This window comes from Lontra canadensis, unplaced genomic scaffold (genome assembly GCF_010015895.1).
Source record: "Lontra canadensis isolate GAN:19392208 unplaced genomic scaffold, GSC_riverotter_1.0 scaffold11, whole genome shotgun sequence".
Classification (NCBI taxonomy): Eukaryota; Metazoa; Chordata; class Mammalia; order Carnivora; family Mustelidae; genus Lontra; species Lontra canadensis.
In genome coordinates, this window is record NW_022631005.1 from 12,332,527 (window position 1) to 12,356,123 (window position 23,597).

The 23,597-nt window shown below is 33.6% G+C and overlaps 1 protein-coding gene across 4 annotated transcripts in view; it reads left to right on the forward strand.

Annotated features, from left to right (window-relative positions):
* Positions 1-23,597, forward strand: part of ORC4 (origin recognition complex subunit 4) — a 97,407-nt gene that overhangs the window by 58,445 nt on the left and 15,365 nt on the right. For all 4 annotated transcript variants that reach the window (XM_032856110.1, XM_032856113.1, XM_032856112.1 and 1 more), the window contains exons 6-11: positions 2,420-2,495; positions 2,958-3,043; positions 5,935-5,983; positions 7,474-7,625; positions 10,063-10,236; positions 17,409-17,495. In XM_032856110.1, the coding sequence (XP_032712001.1) occupies positions 2,420-2,495; positions 2,958-3,043; positions 5,935-5,983; positions 7,474-7,625; positions 10,063-10,236; positions 17,409-17,495 (624 nt within the window). The remainder of the gene's footprint in view (positions 1-2,419; positions 2,496-2,957; positions 3,044-5,934; positions 5,984-7,473; positions 7,626-10,062; positions 10,237-17,408; positions 17,496-23,597) is intronic.

A 23,597-nucleotide genomic window follows, 5' to 3' on the forward strand; every position in this document is an offset into this window, starting at 1 on the left:
CAGATTAGGGGTGCCTGGATGGCTCAGTCATTAAGCATCTGCCTTCAGCTCCGGTCATGATCCCAGAGTCCTGGGATCGAGCCCCGCATTGGGCTCCCTGCTCAGTGGAGAGCCTGTTTCTCCTCTCCCTCTGCCTGCCACTCTTCCTGCTTGTGCTTTCTCCATCTCTGTCAAACAAATAAATAAAATCTAAAAACAAAACAAAACAAAAAAAACAAACAAACAAAAATACAAATATATCAGAATTATGTTTGATACCTGTTGTGAAACCTAATAATTTAAAATACTTCTTCATATTTCACAAAGATGTGGTAGTGACAAATCGAAGTACAATATTTCAAATACAAATAGTATTTTGTTTTTCAAAATGGTTTGCCATTGTTCCAGGGACTTTTTTGAATTTCCTTTTTGTCCTCACTAAATTTTGATGCCATCTTTACTAATTTTTTTTGTATACACAGCCTGTTTTGAGGAATTATTTATTTTCTAATCATAGGAGTAGTTTTAGTATTAGTAGTCCTTTATCATTGTTCTTCTTTTTAAAAGTTTTTTGACTTTTCTTAGTTCTGTTCATTTTTAAGTTTTTATAAAACTGTGCATAATATTAATGTGAAGAGATGTATATTATATTGCCATAGAGTTGTAATAAGATGTCATAAGTCAAAAAAATAGAGAGTAGGAAGTATGTGGCATAAGAATCTATAGTTATAAATATCTAAAACTTTATAATTGAACAATTTAAGGTGGTATAACACCTTGTGAGTATATTTTTAGTAGTTACTATATTATCAGTAGTAATTTTTTTTCATTGCAAGCTCTACATTTCTTTTTTTTTTTTTTTTTTTAAAGCTGCCACAATCCTTGGCGGGCATTCCTTGGATTGTGGCAGCTTAACTCCAACCTCTGCCTCCATCTTCATGTGGCAGTCTTCCCTCTGTGTCTGTGTCCTAATTTCCTCTTTTTTTTTTTTTTTAATATTTTATTTATTTATTTGAGAGAGAGAGACAGTGAGAGAGTATGAGTGAGGAGAAGGTCAGAGGGAGAAGCAGACTCCCTATGGAGCTGGGAGCCCGATGTGGGACTCGATCCTGGGAATCCAGGATCATGACCTGAGCTGAAGGCAGTCGCTTAACCAACTGAGCCACCCAGGCACCCTTTTTTTTTTTTTTTAAGATTTTATTTATTTATCTGACAGAGAGAGAGCAAGATCACAAGTAGGCAGAGAGGCAGGCAGAGAGGCGGTGGGCGGGGGAGGGGGAAGCAGGCTCCCCGCCGAGCAGAAAGCCTGATGTGGGGCTTGATCCCAAGACCCTGGGATCATGACCTGAGCTAAAGGCAGAGGCTTAACCCACTGAGCCACCCAGGCGCCCCTCTACATTTCCTTAATAAGGTCTTTCTCTATATGCAGTAGGCCCCCCCACCCATGGGACGTACATTCCAAGACCTCAGTGAATGCCTGAAACCACAGATAGTACCAAACCCTATATGTACTGTTTTTTTTTTAACATGGTAAACTTTACCTGTAGTATACTTTAATACATGAATTAGAACGCAGTAAGAGATTAAAAATAATAACATAATAAAATAGAATGGTTACAACAAATATAGTATAAGTTAGGTGAGTGTGGTCTCTGTCTCTCAAAATATCATACTGTACTATATTCATCCTTCTTGTGATGATGTGAAATGATAAAATGCCTACATGATAAGATGAAGTTAGGTGAATGATGTAGACATTATTATGTACATTAAGCTACTTTGACCTTCTGCCCATAATGTCAAAAGGAGGATTCATCTGTTTCCACAGCACAGGTAATTGAAACTGCAGATAAGGAGTGGCTGTTTTACCTAGAAACTCATAGAGGAAACATCTTTTTCAACTTACCTCTTGGTATTTCTTAGTTTTTCAAATTTTTATTTCATGATAGCATACAGATTAGTTAACAGTATTTCATAGAAATTGGTATATTGACCATGGTAGACTTTTTACAATCATTTAACATTGCTCTAATACATGTTTTCAATAGCTTTTAAGTGATTTCAATAGTATTTAGTAGAATAAATGTTAAGAGATAAATAATGAACTAACTCAGACATGAAGCTCTTAAGTGGCTATAGTTTTATGTGACTTATAGAGAAATATGTCTTTGAAAACTTGAGGGTTGTTTCTAAACATTTATTAGTTTGGGAAGATGATTGAAAGAGTATGACATCAGTCCTGTTTTTGGCATCTTGAGTCGGACATTAGATGTTCTCGTTAAACCTTTCTTTTATCTTTGAGTAATGTGCAAACTTATTTGTTAGTTTCAAATGACAATCTTTTTATTATATTATGTTCCCATTCATAATTTTTAAAAGAATATGAGCTTATATTTTTATTTATTATTAAATATTCCATAAACTTTTTAATACCATTTAGTTAATAAACCATGCTTTGAAAGAACTAATGGAAGTAGAAGAAGTGAGTGAAAATGTATTACAAGTTCACCTAAATGGTAAGTATGTCATCGTTTTACCATTGGAAATGATATAAAATATGTGAGCTTTTTATAATGTAAAATTTAATTTACTTGCGTGTTTTAAAGGTGGGTAATAGTCATAATTTAAGAACTTGATCCATGTTTAACAACTTTCACTTTAATATACCATACACAATATTTTGAGAAATTAAAAAAAGAAATAAGATTAAAGAGGCACATAAGGACTCTTGTTTTTTGTTTTTTCTTTTCTTTAAAAAAAAAATAAAAGAACCCCAAGGATGATAGTTCTTTGAGTCTAGCAAATGTCTTCATTGCTGAGTTTCAAAAAGAAATTAATGTTAACTCACAGATATTTGACTTTTTTCTTTCTAGTTAAAGTAAGAAATTATTAAGAAAGCTTAACTTGACTGGAAAATAATCTGCACTGTTTCAAATATCTCATCTTAGTTAAATACTTTTAAATGGGCTTTATTTCAGGACTGCTGCAAATCAATGATAAAATTGCCCTAAAGGAAATCACAAGGCAGTTAAATTTGGAAAATGTAGTTGGAGATAAAGTTTTTGTAAGTATCCTAATAGTCTTTAACATTTATATGCCGTAGATATTTTCGTATTTTTGGAAGGCTCGGGTGGGTTCAGGGTTTCTAAATTGAAATATGAAAGATTCTTATCATAAAAAAGTATAATGTAGTAGGATGCATTTATTTATCATACCTTTATGTTTAAATTTTTTTGAAGTAGATTATACTAACTATAAAAGAGCCAAGAAATCCATGTTTATGTAGATATTATCGGAGTTTCTTTATCTGTAAGATAAATACTTTGATTCCCTATCTTTGGAGATAGTTTAAAGTATTTTTTGAAGTACCACACTCTAGCACCCTATTTTTAGTCTTCTGAGACTTAGAAGTACTAGCTGGGACTAATACTTCTAAGTCTCAGAAGAGACTTAGAAGTATTAACTGGCACTAATGCAAAATGTACTGAATTTAAAGCTAAAAAAGGTAGATTTGAGTCTTGTCTTAAAACCATTGACTACTTGATAATCATGGCTAATGATATTTCTGAAGTTCAAATTTTCTCATCTGTGTTAAATGTGCATTATCTTTATTACTTCACAGATTTATTCTAAAGACAAGCATTAAACATAATTTATATTTTAAAAATGCTGGATTGGTAATGTTCTATACAAATGTCAATTATCTCTTACTAAAACGTTTTCAGAAACTTAATTCATATCTCATCATTGTAACAGCTTAGAACCTCAAGATAGTGAACATCAGTAACTTTAAATGAAACTGATTAGAAATGTTCTGGAACTTTCATTAAACTTTTTACCCTATCACTTGATTTATAAGGTTGAAAATTAACATGATTAAATTAATTTACAGCTACTTTAATTTTCATAATGAAATGACTTAACTTCATACTGCTTATTCAGTTGAAGTGGATTGTGGCATCCCAAATTCATTTTACGCTCACTGGTGATCATACAGTGTTATCACTCTTAAAGTGTCTCCTTTTTCCTGCAACAACACAGCCATTGTTGTGTAAGCCTCTTAGCATTTAGTAATTTCATTCTTTAATAAGTACCTGTAAAAAGGTAAGCCAATCATGTGTTACCCTTTCACACTGTCTGCAGGTTCAAAATGCCCCTCTGTAAGTCTGAAGTTCTTCCTCCTGTGCAGAATGTAATGTTGAATACAGTGGCCTACTTGGTCAAGGAGATTTACTATTATATAGGCTCAGTTTGACTTTTGGTTTGCCGCTGATGTAGACTGAGGTTTCTGACTTTCCTAATTGAACCTGTTCTTATTGGATTCATAGAAAATAATAAAAGGGACAGTTGTTTATCATCCTAGTCATTACTGTTGTTACCGTAATCATCACATATAGTGATTATTAGTTTAACTTTTACATTATATAGGTAAGTCACCTGAGGCTCAGAGAGCATAATTAGCTTGCCCTAAGGTCATAAAATGGATATTAAGACATTAAGAACCTGAGTTACTTGACCCAGAGCCTTTATGTTTTGATATACTTACAGCAAATTTGTATATTCTTATGCATACGTATGTGTTTTTATATAAGGATATTCTTATAATATGTGCGTATGTACTTATATAATTGCACACTCACATGTAATGTCAGATGTAACTGTCTTTTTTAAAAAAAGCATGAGACAAGCTACCTTTGAATAACTTCAACTGCTGATTACTCACCCACAGATTGCCTCTGAGCTTTTGTTTATTTTATATAAATACCTCTTGCCCTAACTGCCTTGGAAATAATATTGATTTGACAACATACAGTTATTATAAAATAAGTAGAAGTTCTTAAAAACCTGTTCAGCTATTTTATATCAGTTCTCTCAGTGGAGAAACAAACAAGCGGATTTTTTTTTTTTCTCCTGTACATCTTCACAAATTTAAGGTTGGCTATTTCTTAAAATTAAAAAATCTGAATGAAGTAAAAATTAATGACTTAAATGAAAAAAAAAATTTCAACAGGGCCCTTATCTGCAAGTTGGAACATCTGGATAATGCATCTGCTTCTCTGTTAATTTCCATGTAGAATGTATAAGTTGTATCCGAAAATGTTTTGGCTGTGTTCCAAGTAAACATAGTCAAATTTGATCTGATATATACAAATTCTATAATATGCTCTTGAATAGGGAGAAACTATTATAGTATGTAATGATTAAGGCAAATTTCTTCTTCCCTTTCCTTTTGGATCTCATTTAAATTTGTGCTCATTTTTTTTAGTAGTATGCTTTTTTAATTTGTTTGTATTTAAATTTAGTTAGTTAACATATAGTGTAATACTGGTTTCAGGAGTAGAATTTAGTAATTCTTCACTTACATAAAATACCCAGTGCTCCTTAATACCCATCACCCATTTAACCCATCCCCTCCCCACCCTCGCTCCATGAATCCTCAGTTTGTTCCCTGTTGTTAAGTGTCTCATGATTTGCTTCCCCCTCTTTTTCCCTTCCCCTGCATTCATCTGTTGTTGTTTTTTTTTCTTAAATTCCATATACAACTGGAATCATGTGGTCATTTTTTTAGTGGTCCAAATTAATCTGAAACTTGGAAGAGCTTAATCTGTTTGAAAATACGAAGTGCAGTGATTTCTAGTTCTCAGACAGTATTTGGAATACAACAAGTCTTAAAAACTACCTTTAAATTGAAGCTAACATTTTTATGCATTTTATCCAGAAAATACAGAATTTTGAGTATGGCAGGGTAATGCCATTTTCAGTACTATGCCACCTCTCCTTTTATATTTAAGTCTTTAATGGTGCACATGGAAGTCTCCAGCTCAGAATCTGGCCACTGACTAATTTAGGAAACAATAGATACATAGTGTCTATGTAATGCCCAAGAATCAGTTCTCTTTTATTCTTTATTTTGTTAAACTTTTAGTTATGGTGTCTTTTTTTGTTTTTTTTTAGGGAAGTTTTGCTGAAAACCTTTCATTTCTTCTGGAAGCTTTAAAAAAAGGTAAATATTAGCATATTTAATAACATCAAAAGTTATCTTTTAGCTTTATTTTTCCCCTGATTATAAAGGCATTACATATTTTTACAAAAAAAAGATAATGTAAAAAGTCATAATATAATGATCACTGTAATCCCACAACTATTATAGTGACTATCCCAATCATTACTATTTTTTAAGAAGTCACTGCACCCAACATGGAGCCCAAAGTGGGGCTTGAACTCATGGCCCTGAAATCAAGACCTAGTTGAGATGAAGAGTCGGACACTTAACTGACTGCGCACCCAGCCACCCCATGATTATCCCAATTAACATTTGGTTTCATATCTTTATTCACCTGTAGTGTATCAATGATGCAGATGGACATAATTTTTTATAAGGATAGAATGATTTTCCATATTGTATAATATATATCTTGTTCACTTATGTCAGTAAATAGTGAGCTACATCATCATTTTTATGGTTCTCATATTCTATTTTATAAATTAACTATACTTAAAATATGATAAATTATGTTATTAATTACCAGTTATTGAACTTTGATTTCTAACTTTGTATATAATTAGGAAGAAATGCTTAGATGATCATTTAGTTATTTCCTAGGGTAAATTTTAATGCGTAGAGTTCCAGATTAAACAGTGCCAGATTTAAAAGAATGATTATAGGGTCACCTGGGTAGCTCAGTCGGTTATTTTTGCTGCCTTTGGCTCAGGTCATAATCTCAGGGTCCTGGATTTGAGCACTGTATCAGTCTCCCTACTCAGCAGGAAACCTGCTTCTCCCTCTGCCTGTGGCTCCCCATAAGGTAACAGTGATTACCTTAAGGTAATAGTGATTCTTCTGCCCTCATGGTTTCCCTCATTGTAATGAGAAAAATGAATTCACAGAGTCATGTTGAACTTTCCCTTGTTCCTGAAATATTAAAACTTGGTTGGGGGGTGCTTTAAAAAATTGTGGTTAGGAGTTAAAAGAGGCTTTGGTCAAATTTTGTGGTTTAACGATTATTTGTAAAAATTATAAATACTTGGGAAGATTCAGTTTGCATTTCAGCTGACTAAACAAATCTCTTTTGAAGCAAAAGTTTTGTTCATAAGTTAGTGACTCCCTTTATTATTAATCCCAAAGTATTTTGGTTTCTGTGGGTGTTAAGAGAGGTCCCTGTCAATTTTTTGATGATAGAAGATATTTGCATAATTTTAAAAACAACAGTCTAGTTATTTAAATAATGTTCTTAATTTTTCATTAGTAAACTACTAAAGTCTTGTAATTAGACTGTGAACTACTTGACGGGAGTAAGGGCTGTCTTGTCCTCTGAATAAGGTTTTGTTGTTGAATAAATGTGTAAGCATTGGTAAGTATCCTGCGCAAACTAGGTTTTCAATATATGTTTGTTGAATTGAGTTTTAACCACTAAAGTACAGTAAATAATTTGGAAACTTAAGGAAGATTGATGTAGTTGCTTATTAATATATAAAACTCCTATTTTATCTTAGGTGACCGGTCTAGTAGTTGCCCAGTGATCTTCATATTAGATGAATTTGATCTTTTTGCTCATCATAAAAACCAGACACTCCTCTATAATCTGTTTGACATTTCACAGTCTGCACAGACTCCACTAGCAGTAATTGGTCTTACATGTAGATTGGTAAGTTTTTCTATTAAAAAATTGATTATATTTAGAAAATTAAAGCTTACTGATATCATCACTTATGTAGGTCATTATATCAGGCATTTTTTCAGATGTGTTTTAGTAGTGCCTGGTGCATTTATCCTACTTTTCAACTCAGATTGAAGAAAACATAACATTTATGACACATGCTCATGAACTAATACCTCTCTCCCTCCAGTTAAATCACTGAATAAAAAATGTGAAGTCAGATTATGCTAGTGTAATTTCTACATTAGCAAGTAGAGAGAAAATCCTATCACTATTTTATAAAAATCATCCATTGTTTTTACTTCTATATTTAAGATTGTTCCTATATTTTGAAAATGCTTAGAATCGAGTAAAAATGATAGTATCCCATTTTTGTAAGTAGTCATCTCCAGAAATGGAAGGGATTACTTCTCTCAATCTGTCAACAGTAGATAGTGGCTTCTTTGCTTCTTGGGGGTGATTTTAGAATGATTTTAACCATAGTCTCAGTGTCACTATCACATTACTTTATGAAGACTCTCTACATCGTGAACCTTATATACTTCAGATAGCTACACAGGCCTTTTTTTTTTTTAATCTTCTTTTACATCATAAACTTTCTTACTGAATTCAGGTAAAACTGGTATTTAAGAGTCATCTCTCTTCTCATAGATGGCTGCCATGAGTCTGTTTTCATTCTTCTTTTCCCTCCTTCATTCTTGGCAGGCTTGTGGTCAGGCCCATTTATTTCTTTTCCTTTCTTGCAGCAGTTTCCTTTTTAGAAAAGTAAAATAATTTACTAAGTCATCTTTCAACAGCCTTCCTTTCAGTGTTGTTTTTCTGTGGAGTGTTTTTCTCTGTCCTCTTTCCCCAGTGCTCTTGAGTTTATAATATATGCCTTCATAATAAGCCTCCCCATAAAACATCTGCCTCTTTGTTTTATCTTTATTCCTTCTTGTCAAGGCAGCAGTTATACCACAGGAGTTAAGGAAGCATCTTTCTTCTTGCTAAAAAAAAAAAACCAAACCTTTGGATGGAAGTAGCAGTGGCAAACGTTACTGACCCATTGAAGGACCAAATAAAGAATCAGGTGCTCTTTAGCAGTGTTACATAGGCCTTTAAAAATTCTATAGTATAATTCTCCCAGCTGTGCAGTTCAGGTCTATCTGTATGTCTGTGTTTGAAAGGACAGTTGGATTAGTGACTTGGCTAGCAAACAACCTCTTCTCTGTGAAAGTAGTTGGTTTTTTTTTACTATTCCCTTATTTTCACATTGCAAACTTCAGTCATTACTGTCCACAACTAAAGTACCTTTTACCTCCACCTTCTTTCCATTCCCAAGTTCAAGCTCTTAATTATTGCTGGCATAGAGTGTTGTTTACACTGCTTTTCAGCCACCTGTACATGGATGATCTAGAGCTCCTCATTAATAGAAAATTTATAATATAGCTGTTTCTGAACATAAAACTTCACTCTCTGTTAATTATGCTGGCACTGTATTTTTCTTTGACCTATAAAAACATTCCAGGTTTTTCATTCACTTTCTCTCTGCCAACCATAAGCTATGAATCTTTCCTGTCTTCTTTTCCAGACTAACCACGATCCCGTTTTGATCAGTTGAATTCTTTCCTCTATATGATTGGTTTCTTAACCTAGCTATGATGAAAATCATCCAGGTAGATTTAAAAATCCATATTTTAGGGCCTTACCACAGTTTTTTTTGTTTTTTTTTTTTTACATTTTTTCTTACAGAAAATTGACAATAAAAAAGTTGATATCTAACTTCTTAAGGAAAAATAGCACAAATGCAAGTAGTTTCTAAAATAACACTGTAAAAAAGTCAAAAGACAGAATAACTTAACAGTGTCATACTGTGTTCGTGCAAGTTTCCTCTCCGATAGTTTGTTCCATCAGTTCAGCATGGCTTCAGTTTGAATTTATAGGTAGTAAACAATTCTTCTCCATTACATTTGCTACTTCCTGAGTCTTTGTTATATAAAACAGTGTTTACATTTTCAGCAATTAATAGATTTACTACATTTTACTATTTTTAATAGGAATTTTTCATAGAATATATGAAATTCTTTATTGAAATTCTTAGTGTTATTGTGGCAGAGAACTATTCAATAATAGTCACATTTTTTTTGCCATTATTATTGGTCTTGAAATGTTAAAGCTTAACTGAGAATAGCCTAGTAGAAAAAGACATGACATCACCAGACCTACAGATGCTTAGAAGGGGATTATTAAAAGTGGCTTACATAAACTGTAAGGAAATGAAGGCAGTGATTGGAGTTTTTGGAGGCTTGAATAAAATGCTTAATTGTGTATTACAGGTGAAGCATTGTTAATTATAGTGATAGTTCAAATATGTATACCTCTAATGTTTGTATGTTGTTGTTTTTTTTTAACATGCACTTTATATGGATTTTTATTTGTTTTTAAGGATATTTTGGAACTCTTAGAAAAAAGAGTGAAGTCACGATTTTCTCACCGGCAAATACATTTAATGAATTCATTTGGATTTCCACAGTATCTTAAAATATTTAAAGAACAATTATCTCTACCTGCAGAATTTCCAGACAAGATCTTCACTGAGAGGTGGAATGAGAATGTTCAGGTAACTTGGAACAGAGGCAATAATGTTTAAATAATTTTTGTGCCTACTGTACCATTGAAAGCTTATAAAAATCTACAAATTTAAACAAATTTGTAAATTAGCAGAAAGTTTCTCATGTTATTGTAGCATAAAACTGTATTAATACAAATTATATACTTTGTATGTGTTATTTTCTTTAAAAGACATTTGTCATATCCTAAATTTTTTCTCTCAAAAGAACTTTAATGAGATTTTTTGTTCTGTCTTACAATTTTAGATTATTCTATTAATATTTAGAATATTATAAAAATATTATTTTCATTATTTATTAGTTTAGCAGGTTTTTTAGCTTAGTGGTTCATACCTAACTAATTATCCAGTATGGATTTTCCCTCCACCCCTGATTCTCATACAATTTCAGCTTTTATTTCATTGGGTCTTTTAAGTTGTAATGTATATATTGGTGAATCTCATCTTATCATCTCTGGAGCTCTCAGGTTCTTAGCTACCCACGCACACTCACATGTTGATATAAAGGTTTACTAAACCTTGTGGACTCTGTAATTTTATCTACACTTACATTGAGTAGCCTAACTTAGGTAGACCATTGTCCTATCAACTCAACATACTAGCATAAGTTTATCTTACATTGTCAAGAGTTTTCAGTTGGCAGAGAGAAAGGAGAGAATATATGTATGGGACTGTGTTTAATAACACAATTGAAAAACAGTGTTGCAGAATAAATCCCACATGGTAGAATCTTCCAAAAATATGGGTCTTCTGAAAGTAGAAAATAGTGTAGAATCCTTGGTTTTGAAAGAATTGGGAAAACCTGGTCTATGATATTAAATACTGATGAGGATGATTAGATCTTCGGATAATTAAAGTTGCAAAATGTATATTCACTGACTCTTAAAAAATTTTTTTATGTCAGAGCAGTAATTATTTTATTATTGTAGTTTCAAGTTTTTATTTAAATTCCATTTAGTTAATATACAATGTAATAATAGTTTTAGGTGTAGTATTCAGCAGTTCATCACTAACATATAACACACAGTTCTCATCACAAAAAGTGCCTTCCTTAATACCCACAACCCATATAACCCAACCCCTACCCACCTCCCCTACAGCAATCTTAAGTTTGTTCTCTATAGTTAAGAGTCTAGGGGCACCTAGGTGCCTCAGTCATTCAAGTGTCCAACTCTTGGTTTTGGCTTAAGTTATGATCTTGCAGTCATGAGGTCGATGCCTCTCTCTCATGTTCTCTCTCTCCCTCTCCCTCCTACTCTTTCTCTTTCTCAAATAAAATCTTAAAAACAAACAAAAAGAGTCTGTTTCCTGGTTTGCCTCTCTTTTTTTCCCTCCTATTTTCTTCTACTTTGTTTAAATTCCACATAAGTGAAATAATATTTGTCTTTCTCTGGCTGACTTTATTTTGCTTAGCATAATATCTCTAGTTTCATTCATGCCGTTGAAACTGGCAATATTTCATTCTTTTTTATGGCTAAATAATATTCCATTTTATATACACACCACAACTTCTTTATCCATTTATCTACTGATAGACATTTGGGCTCTTTCCATAATTTGGCTACTGTTAGTAATTGCTACACAAAAATAAATTCAAAATGGCTGAAAGACCTAAATGTGAGACAGGAAAACATGAAAGTCCTAGAAGAGAACACAAGCAGCAACCCTTTTGACCTTGACCATAGCAACTTCTTACTAGATAAATCTCCTGAGGCAAGGGAAACAAAAGCAAAAATTAACTATTGGGACTTCATCAAGATAAAAACGTTCTGCACAGCAAAGGAAACGGTCAACAAAACTAAAAGGCAACCTTCAGAATGGGAGAAGATATTTGCAAATGACATATCTGCTAAATAAAGTCTTACTATCCAAAATATATAAAGAACTTATCAAACTCCATACCCAGAAAAACAAATAATCCAGTTTAAAAATGGGCAGAAGACATGAATAGACATTTTTCCAAAGAAGACATACAGATGGCTAATGGATACATGAAAAGGTGCTCAACATCACTTATCAGGGAAATACAAATCACAACGACAATGAGATACCACATCACACCTGTCAGAATGGCTAACATTAACCTAGGAAGCAACAAATGTTGGTAAGGACATGGAAAAAGGGGAACCCTTTCATACTGTTGGTGGGAATTGAAACTGGTACAGCCACTGTGGAAAACAGTATGGAGGTTACTCAAAAAGTTAGAAATGGAAGTACCCTACTATCCAGCAATTGCACTACTGGGTATTTACCCAAAGGATATACAAATACTGATTTGCAAAGCAGTCGTGATTTTGATCTTAAATATCAATACCAAATTAAAAGTGAAACAATTCTGGAATGCTGAAAAGGAATTTAAAAAATAAATAAAAATTTAAAAAAAAATTCAACCAAAAAAAATTTAAAGGATTTTGCATTTATTTTGTTCTTAAATAATTTTTTAATTTTTCCCAGCTTTGTTGAGATACAATTGACAAAATAAATTGACAATAAATTGACAATAAATTATATATGTTTCAGGTAGACAGCTTGATGTTATGATATGCATAATGCATATACATCAAGAAATACCACAGTGAAGCTATTCAAGACACCCATCACCTCAGTAGTTACCATTTTCTTTCTCTTCTTTTTTTCTCTTTTTTAATTTCCTTTGTGGGAAGAGGTGAGAATACTTACGAGCTGTCTTCTAAGCAAATTTCAAGTGTACAGTACTGTATTAAACCATAGTCACATTTTTACGGTTACTATACTCCAAAATTTACTTATCTTACAAAACTGAAAGTTGATTCTTGTTTGATTATAAAATATAATCTGCTAATCTAAGCACTATTAATTTGGCACTTCTCATTTTTTAAAATTAAAAGTTCACTGAACGAGGGAACACCTTACTGGCTCAGTCAGAAGAGCATGCAACTGCTGATCTTGGGGTTGTGTGGTTTCAAGCCTCACATTGGGTGTAGAGGTTACTAAAAGTTAATCAGGGCATAAGAATACATGTTAAAAGGTACAAGTTTGCCTTATATATATGCCCATTCTACTTCCTAATACTACAGAGTAATTATTTGGTTTATACCCTTTCAAACATTATGCAAACTAAAGTTGTTTTTATAGAAGGAGTTCAAACTTTGTGTATTACTTTGTTTTACCTTTTCTGTTTTGTTCTGATTGACAATTTTATATTATTTTTCGTTGTATAATATACAGAATTGTGTGTAAAATGGTTATCTTAATCCTTAAAATTCAGATATTGTTCTATGATATAATTAGGTGTGGGTTTTTCCTTCTCCTCTTCTCAGATTAATCTTGTCTGGGACTGAGATGTTTTTAGCCCAGATAAGTTTTTTTTTTTTTTTTTTTTAAGATTTTTTTTATTATTTGACAGAGATACAGTGAGCGAGAGAGGGAACACAAGCAGGGGGATTGGGAGAGGAAGAAGCAGGCTTCCCACTGAGCAGAGAGCCTGATGTGGGGCTTGATCCCAGGACCCTGGGATCATGACCTGAGCTGAAGGCAGATGCTTAACAAGTGAGCCACCCAGGTGCCCCCCAGATAAGTTTTTTTGATACTCTTATAAGATTCTATTCTTTAGGAACCCTTTATATTTGGTACTCCCACATTGTCCCTTTCCTTACCTAGGCCTGGTGTGGAGCAGAGCTCTGCATCTTTGACCTCTGAATCCACGTTACAGTGTGCCTCACAGACTTTCACTTTTCACCTGAATTGATTATCTTGTTACAACAGTATGTTTTTCTGACTGCTTTAAAGATTCAAATGCAGTCTTTCATAATATTTAAATATCTTTACTTTGCCACAACTTTTATTTCTGTCTCTGCTCCCTTTCTTTTCCTAAGATGACTACCTAGCCCAGGTGATATAGTGCTGACACCTGTCTTTCAGTCCTTCACAGAATATTGCATTCTGTGAATCCAAGAAGGTGTATAAAGCAATTAGATGAAAAGGATTACTGGTGAAGCATAATTCTGGGTGACTGCAAAAATGGTAACCATGTAGCAGGAAGGTGGCTAACCCTTAGGTTTGTGGTCCTTTTTTGCTGATTCTGTATTACTGAATTTGGGGGCAGATGGTAGAAATGAATGTGATCACTATCCTTTTGTTTTTTAGGTGTTTTTTGTTTTTTGTTTTGTTTTTTGTTTTTTGTTTTACCATCTTGCATTTCTTTTATAATGTAGAACTAGTACCACTGCAATTTTTGTCTCTTAGTTCTAGTATTTTGTTCCCTTAATCCTCACCCTCATTTGCCACTTCCCTTTGGTATGCTAATGGGTGAGCTTCACTTGAAATGTATGTCAGCACCATGGCCAGAGGCCTTGCCCAGGAAAGGGGGTTTACACTGAGGGAGCTATCCTTTCTCTCAGTACTGACTACTCAGCAAGTTTTTCTTATTCCCAGGTTAAAACAGAAACAATGGTATAGATAACAGGTCCCTGTGGAATCTCATCCAAGAAATATTTTCAGGATAGCGTAGAACCTAGACATACCATCTAACTTGAATGTTTTAGCGGTACAAATTAGTTAAGCAAAGTAAACACCATTTCAGCATGACAGTATAAGGAGAAATCCCTGTATGAAAGAACATTTTAAAGGATCATAACTAATTCTTCTCAAAGGAAATTCCCTCAAAGTACTATAGCTAAGTTCAAGGAACATTTACCTACTGTCATAATCTTCCCTGTTTAGTTAACAGAAGGTGAGAAGAACTGACTAGGAGGTTTAGTACATATCCTGCTGCCACTGAGTTATCCCTGGAGCATCATGAGTTCTGAGATACTAGTGAAACTGTGTTACATTCTGCTTAGAATCTGCCTGTGGAGAGGGCACCAGACAGGCAAACTGTAACATCGGTACAATAAGAACTTGCTTCTGCAACTTCTACTCATGTGTTCATCAGTGAAAAGTTAGTATTTCAGCTTCCTTGAATAACAGGAGAGATCTGTTTTTTTTTTTCTGGGAATTTCCCCATGTTCCTATAAGGCTGATGTCAGTCAGTCATTCTCTGTCTTTATTTCTCTTGTGTCATTTCCTGAGCCAGCTATAAGAGAGCTTTCAATCCAGAAAAATGAGAAATTTAGTCGTGTTTCAAAACCCAAGATCTAATATGTTCAATGACTATCGTATAATAGCCTTATCTCCAAGTAGTTTATAGTGTTGGAATCAAGGTGAAAGTCAAATAAGGTTTGTTGTTGTTTTTTTTAATGACTCACATATATAGATCTTTTAGACTTTTTTTTTTTAAAGCACATTAAGTAATTATGGAAGCAAGAAGGTGATAGCTTTAAGAAAGATGGGGAGTTGGATTCAGACCTCTAAAAATATAAGAACGCAAGCAGAATATAGGTTAGCCTTTTGAAGCATCATATAGAAGAAAAGCAGTTAACTGTTATTAAAAATAATTGATTCTTAGAAAATTTCTTCTACCAATATTTTTGTTCCAGGTAATTTTTTTTATAGTTTTAATAAAACTGCAATTAATTCCCAAAAGTTTTTTATGTGTACTACTTTGCTTTATTATTTTGTGTTCATCTTGTGTACTCTCAGAGAATATCTGATCCTTTTATGATAAAAAGATATGTATAAGGGCACCTGGGTGGCTCAGTGGGTTAAGCCTCTGCCTTCAGGTCAGGTCATGATCCCAGAGTCCTGGGATCGAGCCCCGCATCTGGCTTTCTGCTCAGCAGGAAGCCTGCTTCTCTGCCTACTTGTGATCTCTCTCTCTCTCTCAAAAAAAAAAAAAAAGAAAAAAAAGAAAAGAAAAAGATATATATAGTAACAGCAAGCAAATGCTGTTAAGTTCAGAGAGAATACTGAAAATAATGACAAGGGAATGAGTACTATAACTAGGATAATGTATTTACTGAAAGCATAAAACTTTATTTCATTAGACTAGAACTTATTCCTGAATCTGGATCTTCCTGCAGTGGAAGTAGAAATATAATAGTTTTACCTCTAGAAAATAAGATTTTCAGGGTTTTTTGTTTGTTCTAAGAAAAAGTATCCTCATTTGTTACAGATGATTTTTGAAAATTTATGTCAGTCTTCCCTACTCTGTTTTTGGCTCTGCCAGCTATGAATTTACTCTCTGTACATCTAATTTTTTCTACAATACCAAGTGTACCTTATTTTTTATTAATTGTGATTCACTGCAGTCACAACTGCTTTTTCAAAGGACCTTATTCTCCGAATTTACAATGTGATTAGTTCTTCTCAAATATATTTGTTTAATTATACTAAGTAATTTACATTGTTGATCATTACTTCCTTCTGAAATTTTCTTCCCTTGGTTTAATTGCCCTCTCTTGGATTCTCTTCCAGTCTTCAGTACCTTTCTCAGTCTCTTTGCTCTTTTTCTATTTTGTTCTTTAATATTAATAAACAAGTTTCACTTCTTGACCACATTTCATTCTTCATTCCTCCTGGAATGTTCTGTCTCCAGAATATTATTTCTGATTTTTTTCTTCACTTTCTCAAGCCCTTGCTTCTCCACACAACACCATTTGACTCTCCTTCAGACCATGTCTTCTATAAATGTCTTAATTCTCTGTTCGCACTATTTTAACTCAGACCCTTTTTGTCTCTTGTATGGACAGTTGCAATGGCCTACAATTAGGTTTTTCTGTCATTGTCTTTCCATGAAATCACTTCACCAATAACTGAAACTCAGGGTTACATGACTACTCATTTTCTGTTAGTATGCCATGATCTTCCTGCATTGCTCATACTGTTCCCTATAACTGGAACGCACTTTCTTTTTAGCTTAATGACTCATATAATTTAAGCATTCTTTGTATTGCTTTACCTTGTGTTTCCAAACATGGTAACTCTTACTCTCTGTTGTGTTTTGTGCTGCATTATGATCATCCCACTGGTATAACTATATGGTTTGCCTTTTTTAGACCAGAAAGTTCGGGTAGCAGGTATTGTGTTTTGTTTCTGTGTATATTTAATTAACATAAAGGGATAAGAAAACAATAGACTGGAAGTTTCGTTTTGATTTTTGTTTCTACAAATAAAACCAACACCTATTTAATAATGAATAAATACCAGAGTTAATGAGGTACACCAACTAGTGAGGCACATTATAGTTAGGTTTTAAACTGCCACGTTACTTAACCTATTTTGATTTTTTTTTCTCCTCTCTCTAGGGTCTCACAGAAGATAGAAGTGTGCGAGAAGTACTACAAAAGCATTTCAATGTCAACAAAAACCTGCGGTCATTACACATGCTATTGGTTTGTATTTTCTTATTTTTATACTCATTTTATTTCACCAGGTAATTGTATTTTGATGGGAATTGATTAAACTTACAGATAAATTTTGGGAGAATTAACATGATTACTACATTGAATCTTCCAGTCTAGAATAGGGTACATTTCTCCTTTTATTTAGTTTTTCTTTGATTTGTTTAATTATCATTTTATAATTTTTACCATACAGGTTTTGTGTATGTTTATTTTTTTATTTTTATTTTTTTGTTTTGTTTTTGTTTTATTTTGTTTTTTGGTATATGTTTAAAATATATACCTAAGTATTTAATTTTCTGTGGAACTGATATTTTATAAATAGCATATTTAAGTGATATCCTGTTTTTTTTTTTTTTTTAAAGATTTTATTTATTTGACAGACAGAGATCACAAGTAGGCAGAGAGGCAGGCAGAGAGGAGAAAGCAGGCTCCCCACTGAGCAGAGAGCCTGATATGGGGCTCGATCCCAGGACCCTGGGATCATGACCTGAGCTGGAGGCAGAGGCTTTAACCCACTGAGCCACCCAGGTGCCCCAATATCTTATTTTTAGTTAGGTTTTCGATGTGCTCATTCTTAGTATATAGAAATATGCTTATGTCTAATGGTAAGTTTATCTGTAATGGTGTAGTAAATGTCTGTGACTATTAAAATTTATGACCGCTAGTAGTGTAAGTATGTCTAGGTACTATGGAAAACAATTCAGCAAATTAGTTTTCTAAAGAAACTCCAATGCACAAGAAGATACGGAAAGATTGTTTGCAGCAACCTTGTTTAGAATTGCAAAAAGAAATGACATAGATCTATCAATAAGGAAAAGAATTAATAAATTTTCTACTAGTAAATATCCAGAAATGGAAATAAATACAACAGAAAAAATGAATGAACTAGAAATAATACCTCAACATTATAAATTCTCAGAATATGTGTTCAGCCAAGAGTTGTAGAAGTATAATATGGTATTTATATAAAATTTGGAAATTACTCTGTGTTGTCTAGGAATGTATACATGTGTAGTAGAAAAAGAACAACATGGTTTTTTTTGTATAAGGAAGAGTAGAGTATCCGAAGAAATAGATCCTCTAAGATTATATTTTGTAAGCTGAGGAAGTAGTTGTAGATATCCAGTACATTATTATTTTGCCTTTTTATGTCAACAATACTTCATAGTAAAGGCAAGAGTAAAGGGGAAGAATAAAGGATAGAGTTACTGTGTAACCAGGTTCTCTCCCAGTAGGGGAATGAAGGACAAGGATTTCCAAACTCTTCTGTTCAACTAAGGACCCTGGGCCCTGGTTAACATGGGAGAGAGTTTTTAGTATAAATATTTCTTCAATATTACATGGTACTTAGTTACACTTGCGAAATTACTCATTGTTTAACTGGAATTCACATTTAACCAAATATCATATATTTTCATCTGCTAACTCTGCTTACCTTATTTAAGAACTACATTTAAATGTTATGAAAATTACACTTAAATCTTCAAATTGTTGGAAAGGCAACAGGTACATGAAAAGTTGTCTCTAGGTATAATTTTGGTTTTTAATTTTTTTCTTTTATGTACAGTTGAGCATAAAGTAGGTAACTTCTGTCACTTAACATTGACCTGAACTGGTTAATTATTCAGTAACAATTAGTAAAAAAAGCTTATACAAGTCACAGGTCGGCCTTTTTGGTTTGGTCTAGGGCTTTGAATAATAATGTTTTTGAAGTACAGTTGACATAATATTACATTAGTTTCAGTCATACAAGCCTAGTGATTTGACATTTTTATACATTACAAAATGCTCACCGTGGTAAGTATAGTCACCATATGTCACTTTACAGAGTTATTTCAGTATAATTGACTATATTCCCTATGCTGTACTTTATATCTCTTAGACTTACTTATTTTATAACTGGAAGTTTGTACTTCTCAATCCCCTTCACCTATTTGACCCATCTCTACTCCTCTCCCTTCTGGCAACCATAAGTTTGTTCTCTGTGTTTATAAGTCTGTTTTTGCTTTTAGATTCCACATGTAAGTAAAATCATACGATATTTCTCATTTTCTGTCAAACTTACTTCACTTAGCATAATACACCCTCAGTCCATCCATGTTGGCACAGATGGCAAGATTTCATTTTTCTTTTTTATGTCTGAGTAATATTTCATTGTGTGTGTGTCATCTTTTTCCATTCATCTGTTGATTGACATGTAGGTTGCTTTCATATCTTGGCTCTTGTAAATATGCTGTAATGAAATAGGGGTACAAATATCTTTTCGAGTTAGTGCTTTTTTTTCCTACTAGTAAATATCCAGAAATGGAATTGAATTGTATAGTAGTTCCATTTTTACTTCTTTGAGTAATCTCCCTACTATTTTTCATACTGGCTGTACCAATTTATATTCCCACAAACAGCAGGAGGGTTCCTTTTTCTCCACATCCTCCCTGTCACTTACTTCTCTTACATTTTTTGATACTAGCCATTCTGACAGGTGTGAGGTAATTTCACTGTGATTTTTTTGTGTGTTACTCTGATAATGACTAATGTGGAGCATTTTTTCATGTGTCTTTTGGCCATCTGTATGTCTTTGGAAGTACCTGTTCAGCTCCTTTCCCATTTTTAAATCCAACTGTTTCAGGTTTGGTATTGAGTTCTAGGAGTTCTTTATATATTTGGGGCATTAATTTCTTAATCAGATATATTTGCAAATATGGGAGAAGTCATTAGATTGACTTTTTTGTTTTGTTGATGGTTCCCTGCACTGTGCTGTGCAAAAGTATTTTTAGTTTTAGGTAGTCTCAGTTGTTTATTTTTTGTTGTCCTTGTTTGTAGAGACAGTTAAAAAAATATTGCTGAAACAGATATCCAAGTGTTTACTGACCAGTGTTTTGTTTTTAAAGAGTTTTATGGTTTCAGGCCTTAATTTAGGTCTTTAATCCATTTTGGGTTTATTTTTATGTATGATGTAAGAAAGTGGTCCAGTTTCATTCTTTTGCGTGTAGCTGTACAGTTTTCCCAACAACATTTATTGAAGACTATCTTTTCCCCATTGTATATTCTAGCCTTTTTTTGTCATAGATGAATTGGCCATAAATGTGTGGCTCTATTTTTGGTTTCACTCTTTTGTTCCATTGATCTTTGTGTCTATTTCCATGCCAATAACATACTGTTTTGGTTGCTATAGCTTTGTAGTATAGTTTAAAATCTGGGATTGTGAGATTTCCGGCTTTGTTCTTTCTGAAGATCACTTTGGCTTTCCCAGGGTCCTTTGTGGTTTTATACAAATTTTGGGATTATTTGTTTTAGTTCTGTGGAAAATGCTGTTGGTATTTTGATAGAGATTGCATTGAATCTATAGATTGCTTAGGGTAGAACAAATATAAACAATGTTAGTTCTTCTAGTCCATGAGCATATATATTTTTTCCATTGATTAGTGTCATCCTCAATTTCTTTAATTAGTATCTTAATTGGTTTTAGAGGAAAGATTTTTCACCTCATTGTTTGGCTGAATTTATTTCTAGGTATTTTATTCTTCTTGATGCAATTGTAAATGGGATTGTTTTCTCAATTTCACTTTCTGCTAGCTTTTTATTAATGTACAGAAATGCAGCAGGTTTCTCTATGTTAATTTTGTATCCTGCAATTTTACCTAAGTATTTGTTAGTTCTAATGACTTTTTGACTTTTTCCATCTTAATACTGTTCCTAATATTATATCATCTGCAAAGAGTGAAAGTTTACCTCTTCCTTAACTACTTTGGATGCTTTTTATTTCTTGTCTGATTGCTGTAGTTAGGACTTCCAGTAACCTGTTGATTAAAAGTGTGAGAGTCTGCATCCTTTGTCTTGTTCCTGATCTTTAAGGAGAAGCTTTCACCTTTTATGATGCTGCCTGTGGGTTTTCATGTGTGGGTGGCCTTTATTTTATTGAGGTATGTTCCCTCTATATAACTTAGCTAAGTGCTTTTATCATGAATGGATACTGGATTTTGCCAAACTTTTCTGCATCTGTTGTGATGATTATATGATTTTTATGCTTCATTTTGTTAATGTGGTGCATCATGCTGATTGATTTGTAGATATTGAACTGTAATTGCATCCCTGGTATAAATCCCACTTGATTATGATGAATGAACTTTTTGATGTATTGTATTCAGTTTGCTAATATTTTGTTGAAGATATTTGTGCCTGTGTTCATTGGGAATATTGGTCTGTAATTTTCTGTTTTTGTAGTGGTTTTGGTATCAGGTTAATGCTGACCTCATAACCATTCCTTCCTTTTTGATTTTTTGGAATACTTTGAGATGTAAAGGTATCAGTCAACTCTGAATATTTAGGAGGATTCATCTGGTCCTAGAATTTTATTTCTTAGGAGTTTTTATAAATTTTTAATGGTTTATTTATTTGAGAGAGAGAGTGCAAGCATAAGTGAGAGGGGCAGAGGGAGAGAGGATCTCAGGCAGACCCCACTTAGCAGGGAGCACAACAAGGACTTGATCTCAGGACCCTAAGATCACAATCTGAGTGGAAACCAAGAGTTTGAAGCTTAATCCACTGTACCACCCAGGACGCCCCATGGGAGTTTTTAAGTTACTGTTTCAGTTTTGTTAGTCATAGTTCAGATTTTCTGTTTCTTCCTGATTCAGTCTTGGAAGATTGTATGTTTCTAGGAATTTATCCATTTCTTCTAGGTTGTCCAGTTTGTTGGTGTATAAATTTTCACAATAGTCTCTTAGATCTTATAATCCTTTGTATTTCTTTGGTGTCAGTTGTAACTTCTCTTTTCTTTCTTTCTTTTTTTTTTTTTTAATTTTTTATTTCTTTTCAGCGTAACAGTATTCTTTGTTTGTGCACCACACCCAGTGCTCCATGCAATCTGTGCCCTCTCCAATACCCACCACCTGGTTCCCCCAACCTCCCACTCCCCGCCCCTTCAAAACCCTCAAATTGTTTTTCAGAGTCCATAGTCTCTCATGGTTCACCTCCTTTTCCAATTTCCCTCAACTCCCTTCTCCTCTCCATCTCCCCTTGTCCTCCATGCTATCTGTTACACTCCACAAATAAGTGAAACCCTTTGATAATTGACTCTCTCTGCTTGACTTATTTCACTCAGCATAATCTCTTCCAGTCCCATCCATGTTGCTACAAAAGTTGGGTATTCATCCTTTCTGATGGAGGCATAATACTCCATAGTGTACATGGACCACATCTTCCTTATCCATTTGTCCGTTGAAGGGCATCTTGGTTCTTTCCACAGTTTGGCAACCGTGGCCATTGCTGCTATAAACATTGGGGTACAGATGGCCCTTCTTTTCACTACATCTGTATCTTTGGGGTAAATACCCAGTAGTGTAATTGCAGGGTCATAGGGAAGCTCTATTTTTAATTTATTAAGGAATCTCCACACTGTTCTCCAAATGGCTGCACCAATGTGCCTTCCCACCAACAGTGTAAGAGGGTTTCCCTTTCTCCACATCCTCTCCAACACATGTTGTTTCCTGTCTTGCTAATTTTGGCCATTCTAACTGGTATAAGGTGATATCTCAGTGTGGTTTTAATTTGAATCTCCCTGATGGCTAGTGATGATGAACATTTTTTCATGTGTCTGATAGCCATTTGTATGTCTTCATTAGAGAAGTGTCTGTTCATATCTTCTGCCCATTTTTTAATATGATTGTCTGTTTTGTGTGTGTTGAGTTTGAGGAGTTATTTATAGATCCTGGATATCAACCTTTTGTCTGTACTGTCATTTGCAAATATCTACTCCCATTCCGTGGGTTGCCTCTTTGTTTTGTTGACTATTTCCTTTGCTGTGCAGAAGCTTTTGATCTTGATGAAGTCCCAAAAGTTCATCTTCGCTTTTGTTTCCTTTGCCTTTGGAGACATATCTTGAAAGAAGTTGCTGTGGCTGATATTGAAGAGGTTACTGCCTATGTTCTCCTCTAGGATTCTGATGGGTTACTGTCTCACGTTGAGGTCTTTTATCCATTTTGAGTTTATTTTTGTGTACGGTGTAAGAGAATGGTCGAGTTTCATTCTTTACATATAGCTGTCCAGTTTTCCCAGCACCATTTACTGAAGAGACTGTTTTTTTTCCACTGT